This window comes from Hippopotamus amphibius, chromosome 2 (genome assembly GCF_030028045.1).
Source record: "Hippopotamus amphibius kiboko isolate mHipAmp2 chromosome 2, mHipAmp2.hap2, whole genome shotgun sequence".
NCBI lineage: Eukaryota > Metazoa > Chordata > Mammalia > Artiodactyla > Hippopotamidae > Hippopotamus > Hippopotamus amphibius.
The window spans coordinates 38111821-38139058 of record NC_080187.1 but is presented as its reverse complement, the minus strand read 5'-3'; the positions used below and the strand labels follow the sequence as shown (position 1 = coordinate 38139058).

Sequence of the window (27238 nt, the reverse complement as noted above, 5' to 3'; positions counted from 1 at the left end):
CTTTATACACATTGATAGTAGTGTATATATGCCAACCCCAATCTCCCAATTTATCCCTTCCCCCTGGTAACCGTAAATTTGTTGTCTACATCTGTGACTCTATTTCTGCTTTGTAAGTTCATTTGTACCTTTTTTAAGATTCTACATACAAGTGATATCATATGATATTTGTCTTTCTCTGCCTGACTTACTTCACTCAGTATGACAATCTCTAGGTCCATCCATGTTGCTGCAAATGGCACTGTCTTGTTCTTTTTTATGGCTGAGTAATATTCCAATTCCATTGTATATATGTACCACATCTTCTTTATCCATTCTTCTATCGATGGACATTTAGGTTGCTTCCATGTCTTGGCTATTGTAAATAGTTGCTATGATGAACATTGGGGTGCATACATCTTTTTGAATTATGATTTTCTTCAGATATATACCCAGGAGTAGGATTGCTGGATCATATGGTAGTTCTACAGTTTTTTAAGGAACTTCTATATTGTTCTCCATAACGGTTGTACCAATTTACATTTCCACCAACAGTGTAGGAGGGTTCCCTTTTCTCCGCACCCTCTCCAGCATTTATTAGAAATTGTATTTTTTAAGCCACTAAGTTCGTGGTAATTTGTGACAGCAGCAAGAGATAAGTTTCCTGAACTGTGGAGGAAGCATGATGTAATGGAAAGAGCCTGGCATAGATAAAGAAGGCAGCCCTACCACAGTGTGTGACTGTGAGCAAGTTACAATTTCCTATCTGTAAAATATGGGATTATCTAGAGGACATCAGTCAAGGGGGTCATGGCTGGAGACCTAGGAGGTGTTGATTTTAGCAAAAGCATTGCTAAAAGTCTGTTGAAATAGCTTCAGAGTCAGGAGGGAGGACTGTGGGCCATCTGACAGCACTATTAAGAGGGTTTGCAGTTCTTTGGTCACTGAAGCCAGAGTGCCAATAGGTCTCCAGTGACTGCCCCAGGCCTCTGCTTGGTCCTGTCTTGAATGATGACACAGAAAGCACATTCATAGATGCTGATGGCACAGAGCTCTAAAGAAAAGCAAATACACCAAAAGGCAAACTCATGATTCAAACACTGCAGCAGAGCAAAATGATGGCTCCACAGAATGAAATGTAATAAATAATAACAGCTAGCGTTTATTAAAAAATGAAATTTGGGGCTTAAAAAATAAATTATATAAGCATAGATTGGAGGCAGTCCTGGCTTAAAAATAGTTTGTGTATAAATGGGGGAGAGACAGTTATCAGTTACTTTGGAGCTTGAAGGAATCTTAACTCAACCCACTTGTTTTACAAATTAGGAAACTGCACTCAGTAAGCTATAAGTTCATTATGAATTAACCATAGGACTAGGAGGGCTAGTGACAAAAGGCTGCCCCATAGGACTACAGCTTCTTTACTAGATATGCCAAACATTATGCCAACCAAACCTACAGCCCCTTCTAAGGGGGCCAAATCCCTGCTGATGAGGCAGCCCTAGATCCCCAAAATTATGTTATGTGACCCCCCAACCCCTCTGATCTCAGCTGATTGAGATAACCAAGTGGACAGCAAACTCAAGGCTGGCATGTTCAGAGACCAGCCAGTGGCCTCTGGGGTGGCCTGGCCTGGAAACCAGGGAGGATATGAGCTTATCATATTTTAGTTCTCAGGAATTTAAATGGGAGAACGTGGAGATGAGCATTCAGGTAGCAGTGAGAGCAGAAGGTGAAAGGATGCAGAGAGAGAGTCTATGTGGTGCCCGGAGTCCTCCATGCTTAGCAATTGTGGCTGGCTCCCCCTCTGTCACACACTTAGAGAGGAGTGATTATCCTGGTAGGGTAATCCACGCTGATCATCATGAGGAGATAGGGTTGCTGCTACTTAATGGGAGCAGGAGAAACAGATCTTCCTGCAGGAGGTTCATGGTGCCCCTTGGTGCTTCGTGCCCAGCAGGGTGATACATTATCCACAAATGGGCGATGGTGGCCACCGCAGCCTGAAAAGGACACAGTCTTCGGGGCTTAGACCCCTTGGAAATGAAGTTCTGGGTTACCCACCAGACAAGACATCTAGACCAGCATCAAGTGCTGCTTGAGAGCAAGGGGGAGTCTAGAATGGATGTAGTGGAGGCTAAGAATCTCAGCTGCAGCCTTAGCACCAACCACAGCAGTGTAGCTTGTTCCACTAACCCTCCTAGTGTAAGTTTTTCTTCCTCTTTCTCCTCCTCCATTTTTAAGAAACAGTGACCTTGAAGAAGCAGTGACAGTGTGACCTTAAGGAGGGGCGTGAGTAGATCTGAGCAATGCAGGGGCAGGCACGCAGAGCCTCAGTCTTCCCTGCGCCCCAGGCCTTTCCACTTGGTTTGTTTCAGCCTGGCTTCCAACTGCCAGCATCTTTGCAGCTTTGCTTTGGCAGGTGGTGAGAAAGTGCTTGAAATCAGTGCCTCCCACCAGAGCAGTTCTTAACCAATGACTAGTGGGGACTGGTGTACACCCCAACAACCTCACCCTGGGGCGCCAGCTCTGAGGGCACATGGTCTACACTGGCTCTCAGAGTTCCCCAATGGCTTTGAGCCCCAGTTTTCCATCACGGACGTAAAGTGGTATCTCCTTATTACTTTAAGTTGCATGTCCCTGACGCCTAGTGAATTTGAACATATTTTCATGTTTGTAAACCAGTTGGATTTGCTCTTCTATTAACGTTAGATCATTTTTATATCTTTCTCCCCCCAGAATTTTATTTTGAAAATTCGAAAGTTGAAAGACTAATACACTGAATACTTACATGTCCTTCATCTAGTATGTCAGTCAAGGCTCAAACTGTTCTCACCACATAAAAGAAATGACAGTTATGTGACATGATAGGGGTGTTAGCTAACCATGGTGGTAAGCAGAATGCAATATATAAATGTATCACATCAACACATTGTACACCTTACACTTACACAATATTATATGTCAATTATATTTCAATAAAAAATGGCACAGAGAAGTAGACCATTAGGGTATGCATCTACATATACATACACACATAATTTTTTTTTAATTAAGAGATTTGTTCCAGGAAATTGCCCCTACCCAATTAATGCAATGATAGAACTAGTTAAACAGTCTGTGAAAGGTCATTATCTTTGCTTCTGATGCTGGAGTTTGGAGTCTGCAGGGCAGGCAGGTGGGGAGGCAAGGCGGTTGGAAGGTGGGGGAGCGGGGATAAGCCAGAATCCATGAGGACAGCCTGGAACCTGAGTCAGTCTCTCACTACCTCCAGCTTTGATGCTGTGAGTGTCCTGCAAGAGAAGCTCTGCTCTCCCCCACCAGGCGCCACTGGAACGAAAGCCCAGCTGGTACACAGTCTCAGCCTAGCATTGGCTCTCAGTAAGGACAGCTGCCTGTTCCAGGATCATTTCTTATTATATCACCCTTACTTTCTCCAATGAATTGAATTGCCATGCTCTCATAGTTTTGGATTCCTATTTACTTATTGATTCCCTTTTACTTGTTGAGTTGATTAAGTGGTCTTAGAGCATGTTCTGATATTTGGTAAGGCAAATTTCTCTTTTTCTTTTAAAAAATTGTCCTTGATTGTTCTTTAAGATACAAATTGGACCTATCTTAACAGTATACTTTCATTTTGAGAGAACTGACTTTTTTCTGATATTTTATCTTCCCTTCCAAGGTGATGGTTGAGGGAGTTCCCTAGTGATCTAGTGGTTAGAATTTGGCACTTTCACTGCCAAGGTGATGGTTGATTAGAAAATCAACCATCACCATCTGTTTGTCCCACTTTTGCTTTGTATCTTTTAATTATATTGTATAACTTTCTTCATATGAGTACATATAAAGTCAATTCTTGACTAAATTTACATACTATAAAACTTCCAGTCATAAAAATAAATGTCATGGGAATGTAATATACAGCATGGTGACTATAGTTAATAATACTGTACTGTATATTTAAAAGTTACTAAGAGAGGACTTTCCTGGTGGCACAGCAGCTAAGAATCCACCTGCCAATATGGAGGACAGGGGTTTGATCCCTGGTGCTGGAAGATCCCACATGCCATGGAGCAACTAAGCCCGTGTGCTACAACTACTGAGCCCATGCACCACAACTACTGAAGCTGGCTTGCCTAGAGCCAGTGCTCCACAAGAAAAGAAGCCACTGCACTGAGAAACCCTCACACCACAATGAAGAGTAGCCCCCGCTCGCTGTGACTAGAGAAAGCCTTCACGCAGCAATGAGGACCCAACGCAGCCAAAAAAATAAATTAAAATAAATAAATAAATAAACTTAAAAGTTGTTTTAAAAAAAAGTTACTAAGAGAGTAGATTTTTAAAATTAATTTTTATTGGAATATAGTTGATTTACAATGTTGTGTTAGTTTCCACTGTACAGCAAAGTGAATCAATTATGTGTATACATATATACACTCTTTTTTAGATTCTATTCCCATATAGGTCATTACAGAGTACTGAGTAGAGTTCCCTGTGCTGTACAGTAGGTTCTTATTAAGAGCATAGATCTTAAAAGTTCTCATCACGAGAAAAAAAAAATGTAACTATGTGCAGTGAAGGATGTTAACTAGAGGTACTGTGGTGGTTATTTCCCGATATATACAAATACCGAAACATATGGTACACCTGAAACTAATATAATGTTATATGTCGATTATATCTCAGTTTTTAAAAAGTTACACACTGTATCATAGTGATTACAAGGATAGTCTCAGTGCCAGCTGCCAGGATTCAAATCTCACCTCTTAACATATTACCAGCTAGTGATCTGGGGTAAATCACTTCATCTCTCTGTTCCTCAGTGTTCTTTTCTGTAAAATAAGAATGATAATAGTAATCTCTCTCAAGAGGGTGTTGTGAGGATTGCTTAGAAGGTGCATGGCATTATGGTGACTATATTTGTTATTATCTGAAGAATTTTATAATTTTATAACTGTAAATTGAATATTTCCCCATTTTCAGTTTGAGATGCTTATTGCTAGAAGAGGAGAAAAGCACTTTGTTTTCGTTATATTTATCTTGTATCCAGTCAACTATCCAAATTGTGTTGTCTTTTTTTTTTTTAAGAGCTTTTATTGAGATACAGTTGACATACAATAAACTGCATATATTTAAATTGTACAATTTGGTATTTTTCTTCTCTTTAGTAATGTATATATGGCAATCCCAATCTCCCAATTCATTCCCCCCAAACCCTTCCCGCTTTCCCCACTTGGTGTCCATATGTTTGTTTTCTGCATCTGTGTCTCTATTTCTGCCTTGCAAACCAGTTGATTTGTACCATTTTTCTATATTCCACGTATATGTGTTAATACACGATATTTGTTTTTCTCTTTCTGACTCACTTCACTCTGAGTCTCTAGGTCCATCCACATCTCTACAAATGTCCCAATTTTGTTCATTTTTACAGCTGAGTAATATTCCATTGTATATATGTGCCACATCCTCTTTATCCATTCATCTGTTGATGGGCATTTAGGTTGCTTCCATGTCCTGGCTATTGTAGATAGTGCTGCAATGAACATTGGGGTGCATGTGTCTTTTTGAATGATGGTGTTCTCTGGGTATATGCCCAGCAGTGGGATTGCTGGCTCATATGGTAACTCTATTTTTAGTTTTTCAAGGAACCTCCATACTGTTCTCCCTAGTGGCTGTATCAATTTACATTCCCACCAGCAGTGCAAAAGAGTTCCCTTTTCTCCACACCCTCTCCAGCATTTACTGTTTGTAGATTTTCTGATGATGCCCATTCTAACCGGTGTGAGGTGATACCTCATTGTAGTTTTGATTCGCATTTCTCTAATAATTAGTGATGTTGAGCAGCTTTTCTTGTGCCTCTTGGCCATCCGTATGTCTTCTTTGGAGAAATGCCTATTAGGTCTTCTGCCCATTTTTTGATTGGGTTGTTTGTTTTTTTGATATTGAGCTGGATGAACTGTTTATATATTTTTGAGATAAATCCTTTGTTGATTCGTTTGCAAATATTTTCTCCCATTCTGAGGGTTGTCTTTTCGTCTTGCTTATAGTTTCCTTTGCTGTGCAGAAGCTTTGAAGTTTCATTAGGTCCCACTTATTTATTTTTGTTTTTGTTTCCATTACTCTAGGGGGTGGATCAAAAAAGATCTCGCTGTGACTTATGTCAAAGAGTGTTTTTCCTACGTTTTCCTCTAGGAGTTTTATAGTGTCTGGCCCTACATTTAGGTCTTTAATCCATTTTGAGTTTATTTTTGTGTATGGTGTTAGGGAGTGTTCTAATTTCACTCTTTTACATGTAGCTGCCCAGTTTTCCCAGCACCACTTATTGAAGAGGCTGTCTTTTCTCCATTGTATATTGTATTGTCTTTTTACTAGTTTTTTTAACTAGTCTTGAATTTTTTGATAATATAATCATATCAGCAAAAAACTAGATAGCTTTATAATTTTTCAGATAATCATAATTCATTCTCTTGTCTTTTGCATTTGGTAAAACTTCCAAGAGATGTTAAACAATAAAGATAATAGCAGGCATTTCTGTCTCCATTTTTATTTTAATAAAGTGGTTTTAGTGTTTCACTATTAAGAACAGTATTTGCTGTTTAGTAAAAAGTTTTTGTTATATTTAAGCAGTTTTCTTTCTTACTTAGAGTTTTTATTAGGAACGATATTAAGTTATGCTGGCTGCATGTATTAAATATGGGAGCCTTTCTTCTTTTTCTATAGTCTTGACTAATGTAAATGGCATGGAAATTACTCTTATTGAAGGTTAGATAAAGCTCAGCTGTGGTACCAATTGAACGTGGTCTTTTCCAAAAGGAGATCCCTAATCACCTTTCTATTCTGGTTTTTTTCTAAGATAAGTTGAGCTATTCAAACTTTCTTCTTTCTTTTGGGTCAATTTTGGTAATTTATATTTTTCCTGAAATGTATCTATTTCCTCTAAACTTTCAAATTCGTTGCTGAGGAATTTTAAGTTGCATTTTTTAATAATTCTTTAATTCTCTCTTCTATCTGTAATAATGTTTTCTTTCTCATAACTAAGCTTTTCTCTTTTTACTCTATTCTCCTTACTTGGGCTTGCAAGAAGTGTTTCTATTTTGTTAGTCCTTTTAAAGAACTTTTAAAAAAATTTATGATTCTTAGTATTTTTATTTGTTTTCCATTCCATTCATGTCAGCTTTTGTTATGTCCTGATTACTTTTGGTTTCTTTTCTTGTTATTTTCTGATTTTTTGAAATAAGTATTTTTTTTGTTTTTTGTTTTTCCTCTCTTTTAAAAAGCTTCCTATCTTTATGGTATTTCAGGGATATAATATATGATACAGGGTAATTGAGAGGGTTTCTGGTATTACACTATTTTTTCATTCAGCATTTAAATTTTGTGAACACGGTAATTTTGTTATTTTTTAAAACCAGCCTTACTGTATTGCAATTTACATATATTAAATTTTTTTACATACATTAAATTTTATCTACTTTCAATGTACAATCCTATAGGTTTTGCCAAATGTATTTGGTCATGTAACCACCACCATAATCAAGATACAGAAGATTGCCAGCACCCCAAAAGTTCTCTCCTACTGCTTTGGAAGCAGTCCTCACACCAATTTCAGCCCGAAACTTAAATTCCCTTTGTTGGATACCAGCATTACCACTTCTTTCTGTTTATCTGCCTAGTATCCCTCTCCCATATCTCTATTTTGAAAGTTTCTTCATCATTTTTCTTTAAGTGTGTTTCTTTTAAGTAATACGAACCAGAATTTGATTCATTAACAAAGTCTGACAGACTTTTAATGGAAGAATTCAGTTCATTCATATTTACGGTAACAAGTGATGTATTTGATGTATCATTTCCATCTTACTTGTTTTTAAATTTCTTAACATTGTTGTGAATTATCTTTTCTTTACCTCTGCTGGATTGAATGAATGGCTGTTCATCGCATCTCCCCCCCTTGTTATTTGGAGTTCATCATTCTATTAATAGCTACCATCCCTTGCCCTGCTCTCTGTATAGGCACACGTGGCTCTTCTAGTGTGTGAACCCAGAACAACTATTTCCATCCTACTTATTTACCTTCTACTTCCTCCACACCCCAATAAGATATGGTCTTTAGATGATTTTCACTACCCCTCCCCCCACTTTCATCCTCCCAACCCCTCCCCCCTTAGGTACTGGAACACTTAGTTTCCCCTTATCTCCACCACCTCATTCCAGAGTTTTATTGAGATAATTTAGTCCTTATTAGAATTTTGTTCACAGTGCGTTCCATCTGTTCCAAGAGTCCTTATTTAGCATTTTTATTACACGTTATAAATACATAGAGCTATAGATATAAACATATAGATCATGGTTCGTTGCTCCCCACTGCTTTCTTTCCTCTTCTCTTCATCTTCCCCTGTCTTGAAGTCTCTGTTTTGATTCATTTGTTGTTTCATTAGTCTTCTCTTAAAAGTATTTCTCAGATGGGATACTGAGTGATTTTTGCAAGACTTCAAATATCTTTCTTTCTTCCTTGGCCGCTTCTGGGTTGCAGGCTTTTTCTCTAATTAACTCATATTCAGTTTTGCTGTCTTTTAACTTCCACAGTAGCAGATAAGAAGAAAGAACTTTCTTTCTGCCTGAAAATGTGTAATATTTCCCATAACCTTAGAGCTTAGGAATTTTAACCTGTATATGGCTAAGTGTGTGGTTTTTTCCTTCTAGTTTTATTGAGATATAATTGACATACAGCACTTATAAGTTTAAGGTGTACAGCATAAAGATTTGACTTACATACATCATGAAATGATTATTACAATAAGTTTAGTGAACATTCATCATCTCATATGAATACAAAATTGACGAAATAGAAAAAAATGTTTTTCCTGTGATGAGAACTCTTAGGATTTACTCTCTTAACAACTGTCATATATAAGATACAGCAGTGTTAATTATATTTATCATGTTGTGCATTATATCTCTAGTAATTATCTTATAACTGGAAGTTTGTGCCTTTCAACTGCCTTCATAAGTGTGTGTCTTTTCCTAACAATCCAGCCTGTAACTTAAGTCTTTCCTTAGCTCAGGGAAATTTCATCTATTATTTAACTATGACCTTTCCTCTCCTGTTCCTTTTTCTCCAGAAACTCATAGAACTTGCAGTTAAGTAAGTCCCTGGTTCTGTTCCAGTTTCCCATCTTTCACCACATGATTTGCATCTGCATTTTTTGTTACGTATTTTGAGATATTTCATCTATTTGTTTTTCTAGACTTGTTTTTGAGTCTTAGCTGTGACTATCCTCTCCTTTGATTTATCTGTGGACATTTTTAGTTCTGATATCACATTTTCAGGTTCAAGGAAATCTTTTGTGTTTGCACATCATACATATCTCATCCAGGCTCTCATTTTTTCAGTCAGAGGTTCATCTGTCTCCTCCAGCAGGGTCTCTCTGTCCTCTGGTTTGTCTGCATTCTCCCCACCTCAAGGGCTGAGAAAGTGAATCCACCATGAGTTTCTGGAGAGTCAGGGAAACTCAGCAAAGCCATTTATTGTTCTTGGGGAGCAGGCTGTTTCTGGAACTTGCTGCCTTCCTGAAGGTCCTCGCTCTTGGCTCTGAGACTGTTCTCCAGAAACTTGTCTGCAGGGAATTCTCTCAGCTAGGAGTTCAGCAGAGCCCACGTAAAGTTCATCACCTATAGCTGGGAGTTGCCAGGGGGGTGTGGAAGCTTCTGTAGGATTGCCACATGCCGAGAATCCCCTTGCTCTGGGTAGTCTAAGTATTATTGACAGATACAGTGATATTCAACCAAAGACTTAAAAACAGAAGCCATTAATAGTAGGAGTCTCTGGAAGCTACAACTGGGTATAGGAATGAGGTGGGGGATAGCCTTTTACTTTGTTTCTTTCCCCTCTAGTAAGATTTCTCAACTTTGGCATTTTTAACTTTTGGGGCCAGAAATTCTTTGTGGCGAGTGACTGGTCTGCATGTTCAAGGCATCCCTGGCCTCTACCCACTATAGATCAATAGCATTCCCTCTCCAGTTCTGATAATCAAAAATGTCTCCGGATATTTCCAAATGTCCTCTGGGGGACACAATAACTTCTGGCTGAGAACCACTGTTGAGCTATTTGATTTTTTTTTTTTATCATGTGCTCACAGTGTTCCTATAATTAAACATTTAACTGAGGTCATGAGATAGAGGAGGAAATAGAAAGCTGTAGTGAGGAAGTAGAGAATGTACATTAAGGGATGGGGAAGCAAGTTAGCAAAGTGGGAAGAAATCTGGAAACACATCAAGAAGGCAGAGACAGAGAGAGTATCTGAATCACAGGACTGCAGGAACAGGAGTGTGAAGACCCACAACCTCCTATTACCAAGGTGCCCAGTGTTGCCAAGATCTGAGATCCAGTAACAGTCTGCACAGGCCCAGTCAGATCACAGCCACCGTTCTGGGATTCCCATTCCATCCAGCCTCTTAATTACCCCAGATGTCCTTACAGTAAACACCCCTTTACTTAAGCTGGGCTACATTCGTGTATTCCTTACCAACAAAGGCCCTGTAGATTTAGTGCCCAATAAAGAGAGGGGCCCCCCACTGTTTGTTACCAGTATTGTATTCACTTCTTAGCATCATATTTTAAGAGAGACTCTGGTCAAGTGAAACAATGGGAAGGATGAGTAGGCTGCAAACACAGTCTATGAAAGAACTGTAAAAGGAACTTTAGAAAGCTCTTCCTGGGAAGAAGGGAGAAAGAAAGGTTTAGGCCTTCCATCAAGTTTGGCTCCCAGTTCCTCCAGGGCTGTCATTTATAAGAGGGAGAAGACTGATTGTATGACTGTAGCTCAGGAGGCAGAATTGGGGACAAAAATAACAGGGGAATGGATTTTGCTAAGAAAAAAAAAAAGTCTCTCAATAAGAAAGATTGGAAAGCAGCATTTGGTAAGGTAGTGAGCTCCCAGTCTCTGGGAGTGTTTAAGAAGAAGCTCATAGGGTGAGTCCTGCAGTGGGTATAAGTTTAGGTCAGATATGTTAGCCTTCTTTAAATGCTTTGCAAGAGACTAAGTTAACTCACATAGTACGCAGAAATCTCTTAGGGTCAAATGGTGTGATAGCACATTCAAGTATGAAATCAGATGAGGGTGGCTGGTGGAGGAGTTGAGCAATAAGAAAAGATCTCAGAGGCTTAGCCTCTTCAGCTGGCCGTGGTAGGCTGGTCTTTCCCCACAGAATTAGTCAGAACTCGTGGTTGCAAGAGATAGAAATCTAACTTAGTCTGCCTTAAGCAAAAAAAGGGTATTTATTAGCTTACATAACCAAAAAGTTCAGGAGGCTAGTCTAGCTCTGGGCATGGCTGGATCCAAGGTTTCAAATGAAGTCATTAAGACTTGGTCTCTCTCCATGTCCCAGCTTTGTTTCCCTCCTTTGTAGCCAAAACCAGCTTGTACGTTCATAGTTATCTTGACAGTGCAGAGCAAGGCCAACGTTGGAGGGGCCTTGGATGAAAGGGTTTTGGCCCTTCCCCACCTATAAGTAATTCCTTAAGAACTTCCTATCACTGAGCCTTTGATGTGCCAAAGACCCTGCCTCTTCGCATCCGGAGCCTTGAGCGTAACCCTATCCTCCCAGCTGGAATCTCAGAAAGAGGGGGAAAGCTGGGCCGCCCCACCTCCGACTCCGGGGGGCCCTGGTGGAGTCCCCTAACGATCCGCTCCTGGGAATTTGCCTAAGACAAGGCTCTCCTTGTAGCTGGAAACAAACACCAGTGAGGGAAAGAAGGCTGCTAAGGAAAGCACCTGGAACTGTGGAACGGGAGAGAACCAACAGGTATTTCGTGAGATGTTGATCAGCTAGCGAGATGTGGCAAGGGGGCTCTTAGAAGGTATCTGAGACGGATCCGGCTGCCCCGACTCATTTCCAAGACTCAGGGATCAATTAGTAAGTTGTTACAGTCCTGGCGTTCAGCTCTGAGGGCCTAGGCAACGGCACGAGCCTCGGTGATAGGCGAGATAAGGTAAGAAAAATCCAAGGGTTGTTGGGGAGAGAGAAGGCGGAGGGTACAGGCTTTGGGAACTGGAAGGAGAACAAAGTTCAAATAGCATCCAGCTTCAGACAAAGTGAGTCCCCTATGTTCCGTGAACGCGGGAGACGGCAACTCCGAGAGCCACACACCTAGAGCTCCTCCAAGTCCCAGGGGAGACGCGGGGACACCCGCACTGTCGGGACTACATCTCCCAGCATGCTGTGGGCCGGGCAGCAGTACGCCTGCGCAGAGGTGGTGGCGCGGCCGCGTCGCACCAGGCGGGGGCGCTCGGGGCTTGGTCTTGACCTAGACAAGGCCCCGGGCGTCGCGGAACCCCGCAGGGAGAAGGGTTCTGGAGGCGGAAGTCTGCAGCCTGGGTTGGGGGCGTGTGAGACCTCGGCTGTGGCTTCCGGTTCGACCCAGGAGGTTGGCGGGATCCCAACCCTTGCTTCTTCCAAGGCCAGGGTCTCATGTGTCCCAGGCCGCGGACACACTGAGCCGTCTTCAGCGCAGCAGCCCTCAGAACGCCACATCCCGCTGCCAGCGGTTCCCCGCATCCGGTGCCGCCCCCAAATCCACCTTCCCTCCCACACAGCCCCAGCTGCCGTTAACCGCGACGGGGCCTCTTCTGGGGAGGCCCAGGTTGGGGTCCTCGGAGGTCCAGGAACCCTGGGGCATTTGGGTTATCGTGTGTGTGTGTGTGTGTGTGTGTGTGTGTGTCTGTGTGTCTGTGTGTGTGTGTGTGTCTGTGTGTGTGTGTGTGTGTCTGTGTGTGTGTGTGTGTGTGTCTGGGTCCTCCTTCTCTTGGTCTCAAACTGTGTGTGTGTGTGTGCGTGTGTGTCTGGGTCCTCCTTCTCTTGGTCTCAAGCTCAAGGTTCCCTACTCTGTGGTTTTCTCTGGGACTCTTAAGTAGGAAGGAGAGAAGTTTGGAAGTAAAAGCCTTAGTTTGCCCTTTTTCCTGCTCAAACCTCAGCAAGGTCTGCCTGGAGATCTACAGAGGCTGTAGAGGGAAATGGCCCAGACCTCAGGTTGTGGGTGATGGCCCTGGGGAAAGTAGGTCAGAGTCTGGGAAGCTTGCAGACCCCAAGTGATGGGAATGGGGAAGGCTCTGTGTGGAAATCCTGGGGCTGTTCTAGCAGCAGCTGGGCTCCCGCCTCCACCCCTAGCACCCACCCCTGTATCATTGATGGGGTGGCCCTTTTTGGCCCTTCTTTCCCAGGTGGACACTCCCAGAAGTGCTGTATGCAAAGAGGAAAGGTCACACCCCCACCCTGTGGGGCCTGTTGCAGGTGTGTAGCTCTGTAGGTAAAATCTAAACACTTTTTCAGAAGTTTTATTTAAAAACTTGGGGACATAACAAAGATAGCAGGTATTCTGCCAGGGTTCTCGAGTCAGAGACCAGGCTTGGCTTTCTCAGGTCACTGGGTTCCAGGACCCCTCCAGCCTGTGGGCTCCTGAGGAGGGTAGCCATCCGTGTCCTCTCAGACTCTTACCCCCTCCCCCACTGCCTACTTCCTATTTCTGAGGAGACACTGAGATGTCAGGGGTAGACTGAGAGGCAGCTGGAGTGGGGAGGATCTGGTTAAACTCTGGAAGAAGGAGTGAGAACCTGGGAGTTTGGGGTTGAGAGGAATAGATAGAGAAAAAAGAGGTGGAGAGGGAGACACTGCCTTTGCTTCCTCCATCCTCAAGAATCTGGGGGCTGCCATTCCTCTGAGATGCCTCCCTCACAGCTCAGATAGGAAGTTCAGGGAGTGTAACTCCTGTGACTGAGCAACAGCTGCCTGTCTTTAGGGGGTGGTTGGGAAACAGTCATGCCCCAGACAGGGTAACAGTAACCCCTGAAATAGAGGAGGGGGGGGAGATGTATGCCCCACTGTGCCAGGCCCTCTCTCAGCTGGGTGCGGGCTGGCTGTTGGCATAGGCCTGGTCTGGAAAGGAAGCCCGGGCTCTGCGGGTCTGGGCACACACTGAGGCGTAGAGCTCCGGCTCGGGACCCGAGGCCTGGGGCTTTGGCTCAGAGTCCAGCACCACCTCCGAGTACTTGATGGGGCTTCCAGGACTGGGGATCCGGCCCTGAGGAGGCCGCAGCTGCAGGCTGGTATAGCACATCACTTCCTCTGCAGCCTGGAGATGCAAGGCTATTAGAAGTTCACTGGACCCTTGAAAAATCCCCCACTACCTTCCCTCTCCTCTCCTTCAGCCACAACTGACTCACCCTGGCAGGGCCTCCAGGTGTTGGATCCTGTTGGTCTGGCCCTGGTTCTTGAGACAGCCGTCCTGGGACAGGGAACAGGAATCTGGTCACTTCTTGTTTCTCCCCCTGCACCCAGGACCTGGCCACTGTGCCCCTCCCCTCTGCCAACTTCCTACCTGTCTGCAGATAATGCAGGTTCCCATACAGAGGGACCTCTTCCACAGACTCTCCGGAGCTGCAACACAGAGTTTAGGGGATGAGAAGGGATTTGCTGGTAAGAGGGAACTCTCGATCAACTCATCTCTGTTGCCCCCCACTCACCATCCCTGTCTCGGACGGCTCCTGCTCCGGCCACACGTCCATTGGAACAAGTGCGCAGCCAGTGAGATGAGAAGCAGCAGCGTCACAGCCCCTAAGAGGGCCCACAATCCCCAGGCCTTGGTCAAGGAGGGGATTCCTGTGGATGTGAGAGGATGGGGGTGGGGGGCTTTACTGGCCAGCCTAGCCCTCCAGGTCCCAGCATGTGGGACATGGGACCACGTGACCCCTCCCCCTGCCCCTGCCCCGCCCAGCTTACCAGGCACTAGTAGATCCGTGCAGTTGTCAGCTCCGCTTGGACCTGCTGCTGTGGAAGCCACAGTTGCAGACATCCTGCCCTGAGCCAAGGGGTCAGCTGATTTATGACCTGACAGCTGTGGCAGCCCCCTTCACTCCCACCCCTCCATGGGCCTGGCCCCCAAAGCTCAGCATCTCCAATACTAGTCGTCACAAAGTCACTGGTTTCCGGGGAGGAAGGGGGAGGGGAGGGATGAGTGAAAGAACAAAGACACCGCCCTGTGCCTGCACCTGCGCCACCCAGCAGCTCCTAAGCTTCCGCCCCCACCCCCACTCCTCCCCATACCCTGTACCCACTTCTGCCAGAGAAGAGGCAGGCCTGAGTTTACTGAGGGCCTGCCATTCCTCTGAGATGCCTCCCTCACAGCTCAGATGAGCAGGTGAGCTCGTGAAGACCCTGAGGGGGACCGAAGTGGCATGAGGCAGAACCAACAAGACAAGGAAGCCAGGCAGATTCCTTTCTGCCACAGGGTGTCTGCCTTTTCATTGCCAACTCTGAGCCCCATGACAGAGGACGGAGAACGTAGTCCTCAATGAGCATGTTATGAAGTGAAATGGGATGAGGAGGCCCCCTGGTACCTACAAGGCCACTACACCCTAAGGTTGACCCAAGGGGCATGTGTTAAGATGACCTATGTCATTACTACTGGTATAACAGTTTGGGGGATAGAGGAAGCTTGATTCCCTCCTCCTGGTCCATTTCACCCAAACTGTCCCTAAGAACTGTTAACCTCAAAAGTTAGTTGAATTAAAGAAACCTCTCCCCCAGTCCTATCCTGGGAAACAGCCCTGTGTTTGCACTTGTTCACTTCAGGGAGCAGCAGGGTACCTGCTCTGCCCAGAGACAGCCCAACCACATGGGAGGCTATTGATGTGGGAAGAGGGATTTTAAGTTCCAAATATAAACCTTAGACTGGAGGTCAGAGATCAGTTTTGTCTGGCTCATACAATGTTTTCAAAAAATGTAAAATCATTGCAGTGATGTACCAAGGATGGGGATGGCAGGAGAGAGTCTGCCCCTCCAGGCAATAAGAGGGTATTGTCTGTAGAGAATAAAAACAAAACTGACTAAAAATCAGTCTCCTTTTTATTATCACCAAGTTTCGGCAATTCTAAAAAATGTCAATGATAAAATATTCCTTTCTGAAAAATATTTTGTAGGTCTACAGTCTAAATTGTTGTAGTTACTGATGAGTTTTAATACTACCCTATAAGCTTCAAATTAGCACATTTGTATTACTTATCCTTTAGAAACATTATAATCTATGACTTCCCAGGTGGTCCAGTGGTTAAGACTCGTGCTTCCACTGCAGAGGGTGCGGCTGCCACCCCTGGTCAGGGAATTAAAATCCTGCATGCTGAGTGGTGCTGCCAAAACAAACAAGCAAACAAACACCTATTATAATCTACCGGGAAGTTAACCTATAGAACTTCTAGTTATACAACTCGCTCCTGACACAAACAGGTTCATCTACGTGTGTTTACATCCAGAATCAGTTCTTAAAAATTTGGAGTTGTTCTTTGGTTTGGGCACAAGTTCTGTCTCCAACTCCTATGATATTACATATTCCTGCATTTAACCAGTAGATTTACAATGAACAATGATAGCACAGTGATTGAAAAGTCAAATAAATTGAGCTTGAGTTACTTTAATTTTGTCATTCTAGGTGACTACATAGTTTTTATTTGTATTGAAAATTTCTTGAATTTACTATGAAATGGAATTTTTGGGAATCTTTGCCAAACATCTTGTTTAAGACTTTCTTCTCCTATTTGTATGTCTGTTGCTTCATGTGAAAGAAACTTTTTTAAAATAAAAATTAGTAAAAGGCAGTCTTTAATCAACTATGCATGGAGATTGACAAATCTAGCTGTAATTTCTATTGAATAGGAATATTGAAAAGTTACTGTTGACAAATTTGCAGAAGGTAACTTTAAAAAAGAAAGTAGAGTTATTTATTACTCAGACGGATTAATGTGTAGGTATGTTTTTTGCCCCTTTCTCAAAAAAATACAATAAAATAAGAAGTTTTACCCTTTACCCATTACCCTTTCTTGTTCTGTAATGTATATTTAATTGTAACTATTTTTTTAATATTGTTATGATTATATCTACAGAGGTCAATAAAAGAAATAATTCACCGTTTGAATTTCTGGCCCTTATTATTATTAGTTTCTTTTCTGGACCCTGTTATTTGTTTCATTTCCTGTTTATTACTGAAAATAATTTTGTCATGAAGAGACTTTTTAAAAACCTCTCAGGTGTCAAATATGCTAAGTATGCCACTGATTCCTCGTCAACATTTAAAAACTGGAGATTTCCAAATTTTGAAATCCTGATTTGTTGATCTATTGGGGAAAAAAAATCACAAAAGCTGGCAATAGTGGACCCAAATTCCCTAAAGGAAACAATCAGCCGGGGGCCATTTATCATATTACACCTGGCTGAACCACTTATTTACACTGATCATGTCAACTGACTTAGAGTCAAGGTTTGGACTACTCTGCTCTGCAGCCCAGGCTACCTCTGGGTAGTCGGCTAGTCAAGCAGGGGAGGCAGGATTCTAGCCCAGGCAATCAGAGTTCAAATTTTATTGTGTACCATGCTCACAATAAATGGTGGCTATTACAGGTACTTGCCAGATGGAGAGAGTGGGGAAGAGGAAGCTGTTGCACAAAGTGGGAATTGCAAAAAAATGATACAGGGATGTAGTAGGTCACAGGAGGAACAAATAGTAGTTCCGAGCCGTGTAACTAAAAGCAGTCGTGCTGAGAATGAGCCCCGTGTGGTTGGTGCGCGTAGAAGCGCACTGCCTGCGTAACTATGTAAGCTGACGGACGACAACCCCACAACACACCGCTCGGCTCCCCCACCGGGTAGTGAGATCGCTTCTTGGCGGGTTTATCCGTGATTAGCAGGGAAGGTCTACGTACATACGCACGAGGCACTCTCTGCCGGAGGTCCGGGGACTTTCCCCTAGGCGCAAATAAGGAACTAGTCCCCCGTCTGTAGCCTAGGAAACAGGCCTTCAGCACGAGCTATGCAATTAACGGCGCGCTCCATCCTTTTATAGGTCCAAGCGGAAATTTATTTTCTGGTTAGGGTGAGGAGATTGGTGGCGTGGCAAATAAAACACACTTCCAGGTATAATCTTCTAAGACTGTAGGCTTCCGGAGACATTCTGGCTAACAGAATACCTACACAGAGATAAGAAAGGAACTAATTTCTTAAACGAACTATGCTGGGCCCGCAGTGCTATGCAAATAAGGCCTGGCCCCGCCCACGCAATGGGTGGGCGTGACCTTCCAGGGAGGGCGGGAGCGGAACGGGCTCGGGGGCGCGCGTGCGCTTGCGCACGGGTGCGTCCGGCAAACGCCGGCACTGCCCGGGTACTCCCGGTATCTACCTGCAATGGCGACCGTTCTGTCGCTCGCAGGTGCGCTGGGGCTGCTACTTTTGTCTGTGCTGCCCGAGGTCCTCGGAGACCGCCCCAGCCCCGACCGCCGGGCACACCCAGGTACCAGCGAGGGCTGCTGGAGGGAGGCTGGGACTGCCCACGGGCCCCAAGCCCCAGCTGTACTGACCGCCTCTGCCCTCCTCCTCAGGGGACGCCGCCCAGGTCGGCCCTGGGGCCACGGAACCCGGGCGGCGACCGTCGCCGCCCAAGAACCAGCGCGAGCGGGCCCGGGCCGGGGCGCTGCCCTTGGGGGCGCTGTACACCGCGGCCGCCGTGGCTTTTGTGCTGTACAAGTGTTTACAGGTGCGACACGGCCAGGGCTGGGGATGCCTCGGGCCTGACTCTCCAATGGGGGCTCCATGGTACCAAGAACAAGACACATTTCCCCGTCATTCTGTAAAATGAAGACAGGAGTTCCCTGGCTTTCCAACATTGTGGGGTTATTTTGAGCATCCAACGAGGTAATGGATGTGAAGGGCGCTTGGTAAATTGTAAATAATGATCATCACATTTAATCCTCCCAACAATCCAGTGAAGAGGTTTAGTGACTTGCTCAAAGTCACCCAGGGCTAGTAGCTGGTGGAACTGGGATTTGAACCCAGCAAACGTGCATACTACAGTAAGTGCGGTTCCTGCGGACTCCAACCTTGGCAAGAGCAGTTGATTATCGTAGCCAAAGTGTTTTTAGAATTCGAGGTACCAAGCAGTCTCAAGTTCTCCTTGGGAAGGAGGCCCTGAAATGTGAACTGACGGTACATTTTGGTGGATTGAAACTGTTGAAATGGAAAGTAGTATCTCCCAGGGCTCTCTCTCCAGCCCTGACCCTATCACTTACTTGCATTGGGAAATAGCGGGCTGAGCCAATTTGGAGATGATATGAAACTAGGAGGGATAGCTAATCGTGATCCATAATAGACTTGAGAGGCTAGGATGAGGGAATGAATTTAATGATGGAGTTTAACAAGGATAGATGATAAGTTCTATTCTTGGACCCAAGTATAGTCTGAAAGAAACAATTTGGCAGCAGTACATGCTCTTAAAACAAACCAGAGTAAAGCAGCCAGAGAAAACCATGTCAAATGAGCACTGCCTGAAAAAGACTGCTGCTATTAAACCAGAGAAGACAGGGAGTATGACCATTTTCTTCAAATTCCTGAGGGGCTATCATGTTGAAAAGATATGATTTTAGAAGGCTCTGATCAGCACCATGAAAAGAAGATACACGAAGGACAGTTTCTGGCTTTGTGTATAAACTAACAACCAGAGCTTTATCAGACTGGAGAGAGCTGCTCCTTCCTGGAGGTGTTTTAGCAGATTGAGCAATGATGTGTGGGGCATATTGACACGTTGCTTCCTGTCCTGGGTGAGGAGCTGGGCTAGATGTGATTGGACTCTCTGAAGTAAAAACCCACTAGCTTTGTCTTCCTGAAATTATTCTCCTTCTCTTTCTGGCTTTGGAGACTGAGGTTATTGAGAACCTTGTTGCCTTTGCCTTTTTCCACAGCAGGGGAAAGATGAGGCTACTGTTCTCCAAGAGGAGGCAGGCAAGGATTCATCGCAGTCAGGTGGGTTTTGCAGAAGTCTGTACTTGGTGGGGGATTAAGGGACTGCAGAAGGTAAGTAACCGTTGCTCTCCTTTTCTTCTTTACCCCCAGAGCAACAGCTGGCCCAGCTGACACAACAGCTGGCCCAGACAGAGCAACACCTAAACAGTCTGATGGCCCAGCTGGACCCTCTTTTTGAGCGGTAAGGAGAGCAGTGACCCTGTGGCCAGGGGAACTTGTGATAGGTGGGAGAGGTGGGCACAGAGATGGGCAGCCTCTGAGTGGATATATCTGCAGTGTGACTACCTTGGCTGGAGCCCAGCGGGAGCTTCTGCACATGAAGCTACAGACCATCCACCAGCTGCTACAAGAGAACAAACCAAACAAGGGTGTGGAGGTTCCAGAATCAGGTACAGGGTTGGGAGGTGAGAGTCTGGTGGAGACAGAGATAAAGCCTCTGAAACTGGAACATGCCTGATCTTCCCCTTCACAGAGGCCAGCATACCCTTTCCTGAGGATTTATGCATAGAAGAGGACGAGGAAGAGGCTGGTGACAGTCAGGCCTGGGAGGAGCCCCTAAAGTGGAGCACAGGGACAAGGGACCTAGCCACTCCCAGGGAAATGGAGCAGGAACTAAGGAGAAGATGCAGGAAGCCTGCGGCAAAGGGCCCCAGTCTCAGCCCCCACTGGGAAGGAGGGACAACAGCTGAAAGTTTAGTAAAACGTAGTCTGTTCTTGTGACTGGATGCTCCTGTGTGCTTTTTCCATTCCATTCTGGTCACACACACACACACACACCACAAACACATGCAACCATACTAGGTGCCTAAGAACTGGGCCTTCTTGAAAAGCTTCCCTTATTAGGACATAAAGAGGCTGCCTTCCAGTGTAGGAGCCGAGAAGATAGAGGGAGCTCCAGTCCTGTGTATTCCTGAAGCCATGGTCATGCCAGCCTCCAGGGCACAAAAATCCCTTTTCTCATATCACATAGCTGAGGCAAAAAGACTTCTGCAAAAAGACTTCTACAAAAAGAAACAACTTTACTAAAATCCAGTGGGAAAATAAATTATAGAAACTACATACAACATAAAAACAGCCACACTTGCAAAGCTGCAACCTTGATGAAAAGCTGTCCATAGACATAGCACCAGGCTTATCAGTCCCAAATCCCTCTGTGTTGGAGGGGCTGGTTCAGTGGAGTTTCAGTTGGGTCAGATTTGGTGTCCTGGTTCTTAAGAGCTGGTCAAATGACAGGTCGTGTCTTGGTGTCAGGCAAACACAAAATGATCCTTCTCAAACCATGAAGAGTCTGTGTTTTGTCAGTACTGAAGAACATTCCTTTGTACTCCAGATTCTGACCTATCCCTGAGGTTTCCTGGACTCTGGAATTTGTAAGATTCCTCTAGTTCTTCTGGCTGCTTTGGAGAGAAGATAGTTCAGGCACTGGCATGAGCACTCTCTTCTGACAAAATCACCCAGGGTGCTGGATGGGAGAGTGGGGTGAGGGGTGGGGGTGGGTTCCAGACATGAGATAGGCTCAGAACCGCTGTCTCCAGCTCCTGGGCCTCACCACAGCACTCTTCCTGAGGGAAAACAACCTACCTGATGGCCAGAGTCAGACTGTGGTACCAGTGCGACAGCTCCTCCTGGTCTGTGGACATAAGCAGTAGCTTCTCGTGGGGAAAGGACAGCTAGGGAGAGACCACCTCTTAGCACATGGTTCCGAAAGGTCGAGCCTTAAGCTAAAGGCTCTCCTGTTTCCATGGAGGTAACTTAGGGCTGAAGTGAGAAGCAGGTATGAACCCCAAAGCCCTAGTATCCTCCCAATGTAGGTGGCTCAGTTCCCATGATTGGGGGCCCAGGCCAAGGAGATGAGCAGTGCACAGGCACTTAAGGTATATTTTGGGCCTCTCCTACCTTACCTAGGGCTCTTGCCTGTTACTTACGCTGAGCAGTCCACCACAAGGGCCTCCTGAGTGGCCAAAGACCCTTTGGAGTTGACAGTTGGCCATAGGGTAGAGGGCCTGGCAGGCAAAGGTGCCACTCTGCAGCAGATGCAATGGGGGGCGAGGCTTCGCCATGAGCAGTGCATCAGAGAATAGGAAGAACATTCGGGGCCGAGGCTCCCCTTGGGGAGGCACTACCAACAGCCAACCCTGGCGTAGGAACCAGCGACCTAGAGGATGGGAGAGCTGTTATTCTGGTGCAGCTTCAGGACCATGATCCGTGGAATAGAAGGAAAGGGAGGCTGAGGAAATAGGGGGTATGTGCTGGCAATAGAGAAGATTAGGGGTGAGAAAAGGGCAGCCTGAGGATTGAGGGGAAGCACGCAGACTACCTGAAATAAGCCCCTTTGCCTGCCGTCCACTGAGCAGAGCCTGGACACGCCGGAGGTGCTGGTCATTCTTCTGTTTCTGACTGATGGTGTGGACTCTCTGGGCAGTCTCACTTATCAGCCGGGCAGCCCCTGGAATAATATTCCATGCCCCACTCCCAGCACAACTTTGACTTTGGGTGAATGGTAGTGGTGAAAGACAGGCTATTCCAGAGAGGACCAGGGTCAGAGTCTTAACTTCTTGAAGAGTATGTGGGGCAATAGGAACATTGTATACATGTTATTGGAAGATAGGGGCCTGTCAGACATTGCTGAAGGTCAGAACCAGAAAGGGATACAGGAGAAGCAGTCTCCAAGGACTGCTGTGGAGGAGCAAGAACATACTTGTGAGCTGTTCATGGTCAGGGCTTTTGGGACCTGTGTTTTCAGCCAAAGCAATGGCAAGATTCTCATACCTGGAATTAGACAGTTGGAAGTCTGTGAGGGGATGTACAGCTGGGCAAAATTTCCTCTGCCTGACATACAGATCACCCCCTATACAAACTTCAGTTGCAAAGCCAGGAAAGACCCACTTGTGGCTATTTTACCCCCTCTTTCATCTGGGACTCAGAACCTGGGTTCACACCACATGGCCCTCTTCCATCTCTCATTGAAGAGTCAGAGGGGCAGACTGACCATAGCTCAGGAGGCCAGATCCCAAGGTGAAAGTTAATCAGCCTAAGGAGGATGCTATAGACAACTGACTATAAGTTCTAACTCATCCCCAGGGACAGAAAGTCTAAGCTAGGCAAGCCTTTCATCTCCAACCCTCACTTCAGTGTAAGTTCCACAATCCCAGTTAAGGGCCTGAGGCTGCACAAACCAGGTACTCCAATGGGTTCACATTTACTCTTGCAAAACGTTTTTGGGAGCAGTTTGTCCCAGGAGAGACACAGTGGACAGATCCCATGGAATCCCACAAAGCTGAGAGCAGCAATCACACAGACTCAGAATTCTAAGAGAAGCTGGCTGAGTCCAGGTGAGTTCACTCACTGCTGGAGCCTCTGCAGAGGCAGAGGGAGCAGGTCCTGGAGCTGAAGGCCCCCAAACTCAGGGCGACCTTCCTGAAGTCGCACAAACCTCCGGAAACTTTTGTTCTTCTTTAGTTGCTCCTAGAGTGATGGGGAAAGGGTTGGCAGCAGAGAGAGAGGCCACTCTTTATATTGTATTCTGTGTACACATTCCCCAGCCCTCAGGAAGCTGTGTGTTCCTGAGAGAACCCCGACTCCCTACAAGGAACTTAGCACAGAGCTGGCACCCACAGGTCTCTATAAATGCAGGAACATTATGAATGAAGTTTCGGTCTCCAGATGAAGAGGAAGTGTATGGAGGAAGAGGGGAGGGACTTGAGGTCATCTTCAGGTTACCTGCAGGGTGGTCCAGGACCTCTCAGCGTTGGCAGCAAATTGGGTGTAGAGCTCCAGGTGGGGACAGAAGCCCTCCAGCCCTTGTCCCCAGCGCCCTCCTTCGAGGTAGGGAAGCAGCTCTCTGCTCGGGTCAGGACAATAAAAAAGCAGTCCAAGAACTACTCCAGCACCACCTCTTTTAATTCTCATAACCCTGCCCCGGAGGTAGTGTTATTACCCCACTTTACGGGTGGAGAACTGGGGCAGATTAAGGCACTGGGCCAAGACCACAAGTGAGGTAACTGGCAGACTCCGATCTGTCCCACTCTGAGCTCCGTGCACTGCCAGAGTCAGGGCTCTCCCCACGCCCCTTCTACTCACTGGCTGGCGCCGTAAATGAGCTCCCAGGGCCCAAATAGGGCCTGGCGCTCTGGTGGTCGCAGGGTGCCCTTGGCTCTCAGAAGCCTCACGAAGTACTGCGGAAGGAAAGAATACCGGTATGCAGTCCGCAGAAAGAGGAGGCTAGTGCCAAGGCGCCGCTAGAAACTGTGCAAGTCTGCCTGAGCTCCCTACGTGCAGGCGGTCCGGTCAGGACCCACAATACTCAGTCAGGGTCACCGACCTGTAGGGACCCTCCCACACCCTGGGGTCCCCGAACCCTACGGGAGGGTGTGCGGGGCCCGCACCGTGGCCACCAGCGCCAGCTGTTCCTGGTAGCGCCGCTCGGTCTCCAGCAGCTCCCGGGCAGTGCAGGCACGTTTCCGCTCCCAACGGGCACGCTGCTCTCGCACCGGGCACCGCGCGCTGGGGCCCGGGATCTCCATGCCGGAGTGAGGGGTCGGCACTTCCGGCCTCAGCCCGCCGCAGATTCAAATCCCAACAGCTCCGAGGGCGGAGCCGCGGGGACAGGGCCTTGGGGGGAGCGCGCCCCCTGGCGCCTGGAGGCTGCGCACAGAACGGAGCATGCGCACCTGCCCGCTGAACTGCCTCAGGCCACCGCCAAGGCAGGTGCGCGGCGCTTTCCGGGGCAGGGCAGGGTGGGGCAAGTGGGTGGCCCTCCTTTGAGTGCCTCTAAGCTGGAAAGCAGCTTGGGCTTTGAATCAGGAGATTTTGGGGGTTTAGACAGTGGCAGGGTCGCAGTGTCCCGCCTGTAGAATTGAGATTCTGTCCTGGGCCAGTGCCAAACGCTGGGCCCTAGGTCTTCCCGATGCGTTCACTACTAGGAATCTTCACGGGTCACCAGGTTTTGAATATTTTGGCCCCCGGACAAAAGTTGATAGGTTTTAAGTTACTAACTCGTTTTCTCCTTTCATACCGATCCAAAACCTGGTAGCCAGTTAGCTTCCTATCAGAAAGTGTCAATAACTAACATGGTGGATCGGAATTGCTGTAATTCTGGCCAAAAGCTTGGAGCTGATTAATCTGTGTTACCTAGTCAGAGATAAAATGTAGCAGATTTTCCTTACTTAGTTAGGTCTTTTTGAAAACTGGTAATAGCCCTGGAGGGTAAATTAGCAGTGCCATTTTGTCAGTGTGTATGAGATCTTAAAATGTGCCTGCTCTTATGACACAGCAATTCCACTTCTAAGAATGCATCCTAAAAAAATAGATATGTGGACAAAAAATATATGTACTAGGTGGCAAAATGTTGTTTGTAACAAGAGAAAACTGGAAATAACTTATGTCCAATGGTAGAGAATTGGCTGGGGAAATTATGATAAACCCATTTGAAGGGATAATATGAAAGCATTAAAGATGATGTAAAAAGGCTATCAGTATGGGAAAACACATAGTATATTGCCAAGAGTCAAAAAGCAGGCCATAAAACTGTTTGTACAATATGATCTTATTTAGGTAGTGTAACATATCTATGACTAGAAGGGTAAACAATCAAAAGTTGATTGTGGCTTTTATCTCTGGGTGATGGAATCAAAGGTAATTCATTCAACAAATATTCATTAAGCACCTAATCTGTGCCAGGTACTGGATCACTGAGGGGTGAATGGGATAAATAGGATGATTTTAAAAATTCCCTTATACCTCTCTGCTTTTCCCAAGTTTTCTGCTTGAGCATGCATGCATTACTTTTTTTTTTTTGCATTACTTTTTAATTAGAAAAAAATGCTATTAAAAAACAAAATGTTAGCAACTTTAGACCCTATTCCTACCACTGAGGGCTCCTAAGAATCTGGGCCCAAAGCCAAGAACCAGGGTATTGTCAGGGTTCTGAGGTCGCCTCTAGCTCTCTGACATTCTAAGAATTCTGAGGAAGGAGAAATGCTGGACTTAGATCAGGGAAAAACACCTTTGAAGGGCTTGATGGAGGCAAGAGAGAGTTTGGGTCACACTGTACCTTGGACGGGTCACAGGGGAACTGGTGATACCGTGTAGGTGGAGGACTGGTTACAACTGTCTCAGGTGAATGTGGGACAGTCCACACTAAGAGCTCAAGGGTGGAAGGGGGCAGATAGTCTCATGATAATTGGTATCACCATGAGCCCAGGTGATGGGAACAGAGCACAACTCCCAGGGCACAGTCAGTGATGGGTATTTTTGGGTATCCAGCCAGGGTATGAATGTGCTTCAGGTGAATGGAAGAGGAGAGGGGAATAGAGCCTGCTGTGAGCTCAAGTGGGGAAATCATTCAACTTTGGGGGAAGAAGAGCGCAAAGCTGAGCAAGACACACTGAGGACACTTGGAGGCAACCGATTCCCTGGGGACCAAGTATCCCACAGAGCAAGTCAGGCATACCATACTCTGCCTGGAACTGACTCAACCTGCAACTATCCCCTAAAGCCAAAGGAAGGAGGGTCCAGGGAAGAGGTTCAGAGGGCAATTAACAACCTCTCTATCCTTAAAGAAAAATGATTTTTTTGTTTTCTTTATTTTAAAAAATTGTGCGGGGTGGGGGTAGGGGGGCAATTCCTTGGTGGTCCAGTGGTTAGTGCTAGACGCTTTCACTGCTGGGACCTGGTTTCAATCCCTGGTCAGGGAACTAAGATCCTGCAATCCCCAAAGCTCGGCCAAAAACAAAAAATTTTTTTTTCCCTCTGTCCTTTAATTACCCTTAACCTCTGCTTTCAACTCACTGGCTGCTGGAGAAGCCCTAGGGATGCTTTGAACAATAATCACCAGTCATTCTACAAATATTAAATGCCTCTCATGCACCAGGTCTTATGCTAGGCATGGAGATGAAATGGGGGACAAGAGAAATGTGACCCCTGCCCTTATGAATGCTTTTAGTCCAGCATGAGACACATGGTAAGGAGTCACCATAAAGTGAGATAAACATTACAAAGGAAATATAGGCTTCTACGCATGCAGTAGTGAAGGGATTGACCCTAGTCTAGGAGTCAGGGAGCCTTCTCGGAGAAAGTGACATGTGAACTGAAGGATGCCAGGAGGATAAACAAAACAAAACCTGGCTAGGCAGGGCCAGCAGTGTGGGTGAGGTAGAAAGAGAGACAAATAGCATGGACAAAGCCTTGGAGATAAAACACACACACACACACACACACACACACACACACAATGCACTCAAGGAACTGCTAGAAGTTGAGTAAGACTAGAAAACAGATTGCAAAGGAAAGTGTGATGAGAAAGGAGACTGGAGAGGTAGACACAGGCCAAACCATAGAGGGAATTTATATCAGTAAGACTATGTCACAAGTAATAGTAAATCAAAGTGGCTAAACAATAAGATAATTTATTGGCTCATGCAACTGA

General features: G+C 45.7%; 3 protein-coding genes across 6 annotated transcripts; 1 reads left to right on the top strand and 2 right to left on the bottom strand.

The window, feature by feature from the left end:
- Nucleotides 1-13327: 13327 nt before the first annotated feature.
- SIT1 (signaling threshold regulating transmembrane adaptor 1) lies at nt 13328-14927 on the bottom strand. Its single transcript, XM_057724298.1, has 5 exons — nt 14752-14927; nt 14496-14631; nt 14351-14409; nt 14196-14257; nt 13328-14104 (listed from the first exon to the last, which is right to left on the bottom strand). Exons 1-5 carry the CDS (start codon nt 14822-14824, stop codon nt 13871-13873), a joined length of 564 nt encoding a protein of 187 aa, XP_057580281.1. The 5' UTR covers nt 14825-14927; the 3' UTR covers nt 13328-13870.
- A 3189-nt stretch (nt 14928-18116) lies between these two features.
- CCDC107 (coiled-coil domain containing 107) lies at nt 18117-20818 on the top strand. 2 transcript variants are annotated; one of them, XM_057724490.1, is made up of 6 exons: nt 18117-18307; nt 18396-18550; nt 19755-19812; nt 19903-19993; nt 20089-20201; nt 20285-20818. In XM_057724490.1, exons 1-6 carry the CDS (start codon nt 18202-18204, stop codon nt 20530-20532), a joined length of 771 nt encoding a protein of 256 aa, XP_057580473.1. In that variant the 5' UTR covers nt 18117-18201; the 3' UTR covers nt 20533-20818. The 2 variants fall into 2 exon arrangements, with proteins under 2 accessions (XP_057580473.1, XP_057580472.1); XM_057724489.1 differs by having other exon boundaries at nt 19752-19812.
- A 27-nt stretch (nt 20819-20845) lies between these two features.
- Nucleotides 20846-24433, bottom strand: ARHGEF39 (Rho guanine nucleotide exchange factor 39). 3 transcript variants are annotated; one of them, XM_057724486.1, is made up of 9 exons: nt 24198-24433; nt 23893-23987; nt 23533-23653; nt 23159-23277; nt 22511-22581; nt 22130-22258; nt 21738-21967; nt 21394-21482; nt 20846-21274 (listed from the first exon to the last, which is right to left on the bottom strand). In XM_057724486.1, exons 1-9 carry the CDS (start codon nt 24333-24335, stop codon nt 21151-21153), a joined length of 1116 nt encoding a protein of 371 aa, XP_057580469.1. In that variant the 5' UTR covers nt 24336-24433; the 3' UTR covers nt 20846-21150. The 3 variants fall into 3 exon arrangements, with proteins under 3 accessions (XP_057580469.1, XP_057580470.1, XP_057580471.1); XM_057724487.1 differs by having other exon boundaries at nt 20846-21209; XM_057724488.1 differs by having other exon boundaries at nt 20846-21206.
- Between the last annotated feature and the right edge of the window lie 2805 nt (nt 24434-27238).

Bases quoted from the DNA above. Each gene is read 5' to 3' on its own strand.
- SIT1 (XM_057724298.1), bottom strand. From the start codon at position 14,824: ATGTCTGCAACTGTGGCTTCCACAGCAGCAGGTCCAAGCGGAGCTGAC. The intron at 14,410-14,495 runs GTGAGTGGGGGG...TCTGTGTTGCAG, and splicing joins AGCCGTCCGAGACAGGGATG to CTCCGGAGAGTCTGTGGAAG. The intron at 14,258-14,350 runs GTAGGAAGTTGG...TCCCTGTCCCAG, and splicing joins CCTGCATTATCTGCAGACAG to GACGGCTGTCTCAAGAACCA.
- CCDC107 (XM_057724489.1), top strand. From the start codon at position 18,202: ATGGCGACCGTTCTGTCGCTCGCAGGTGCGCTGGGGCTGCTACTTTTG. The intron at 18,308-18,395 runs GTACCAGCGAGG...CCTCCTCCTCAG, and splicing joins CGACCGCCGGGCACACCCAG to GGGACGCCGCCCAGGTCGGC. The intron at 19,994-20,088 runs GTAAGGAGAGCA...ATATATCTGCAG, and splicing joins CTGGACCCTCTTTTTGAGCG to TGTGACTACCTTGGCTGGAG.
- ARHGEF39 (XM_057724486.1), bottom strand. From the start codon at position 24,335: ATGGAGATCCCGGGCCCCAGCGCGCGGTGCCCGGTGCGAGAGCAGCGT. The intron at 23,278-23,532 runs GTAACCTGAAGA...CCATCACTCTAG, and splicing joins GGTCCTGGACCACCCTGCAG to GAGCAACTAAAGAAGAACAA. The intron at 21,968-22,129 runs GTAGTCTGCGTG...CCCATCCTCTAG, and splicing joins GGCAAAGGGGCTTATTTCAG to GTCGCTGGTTCCTACGCCAG.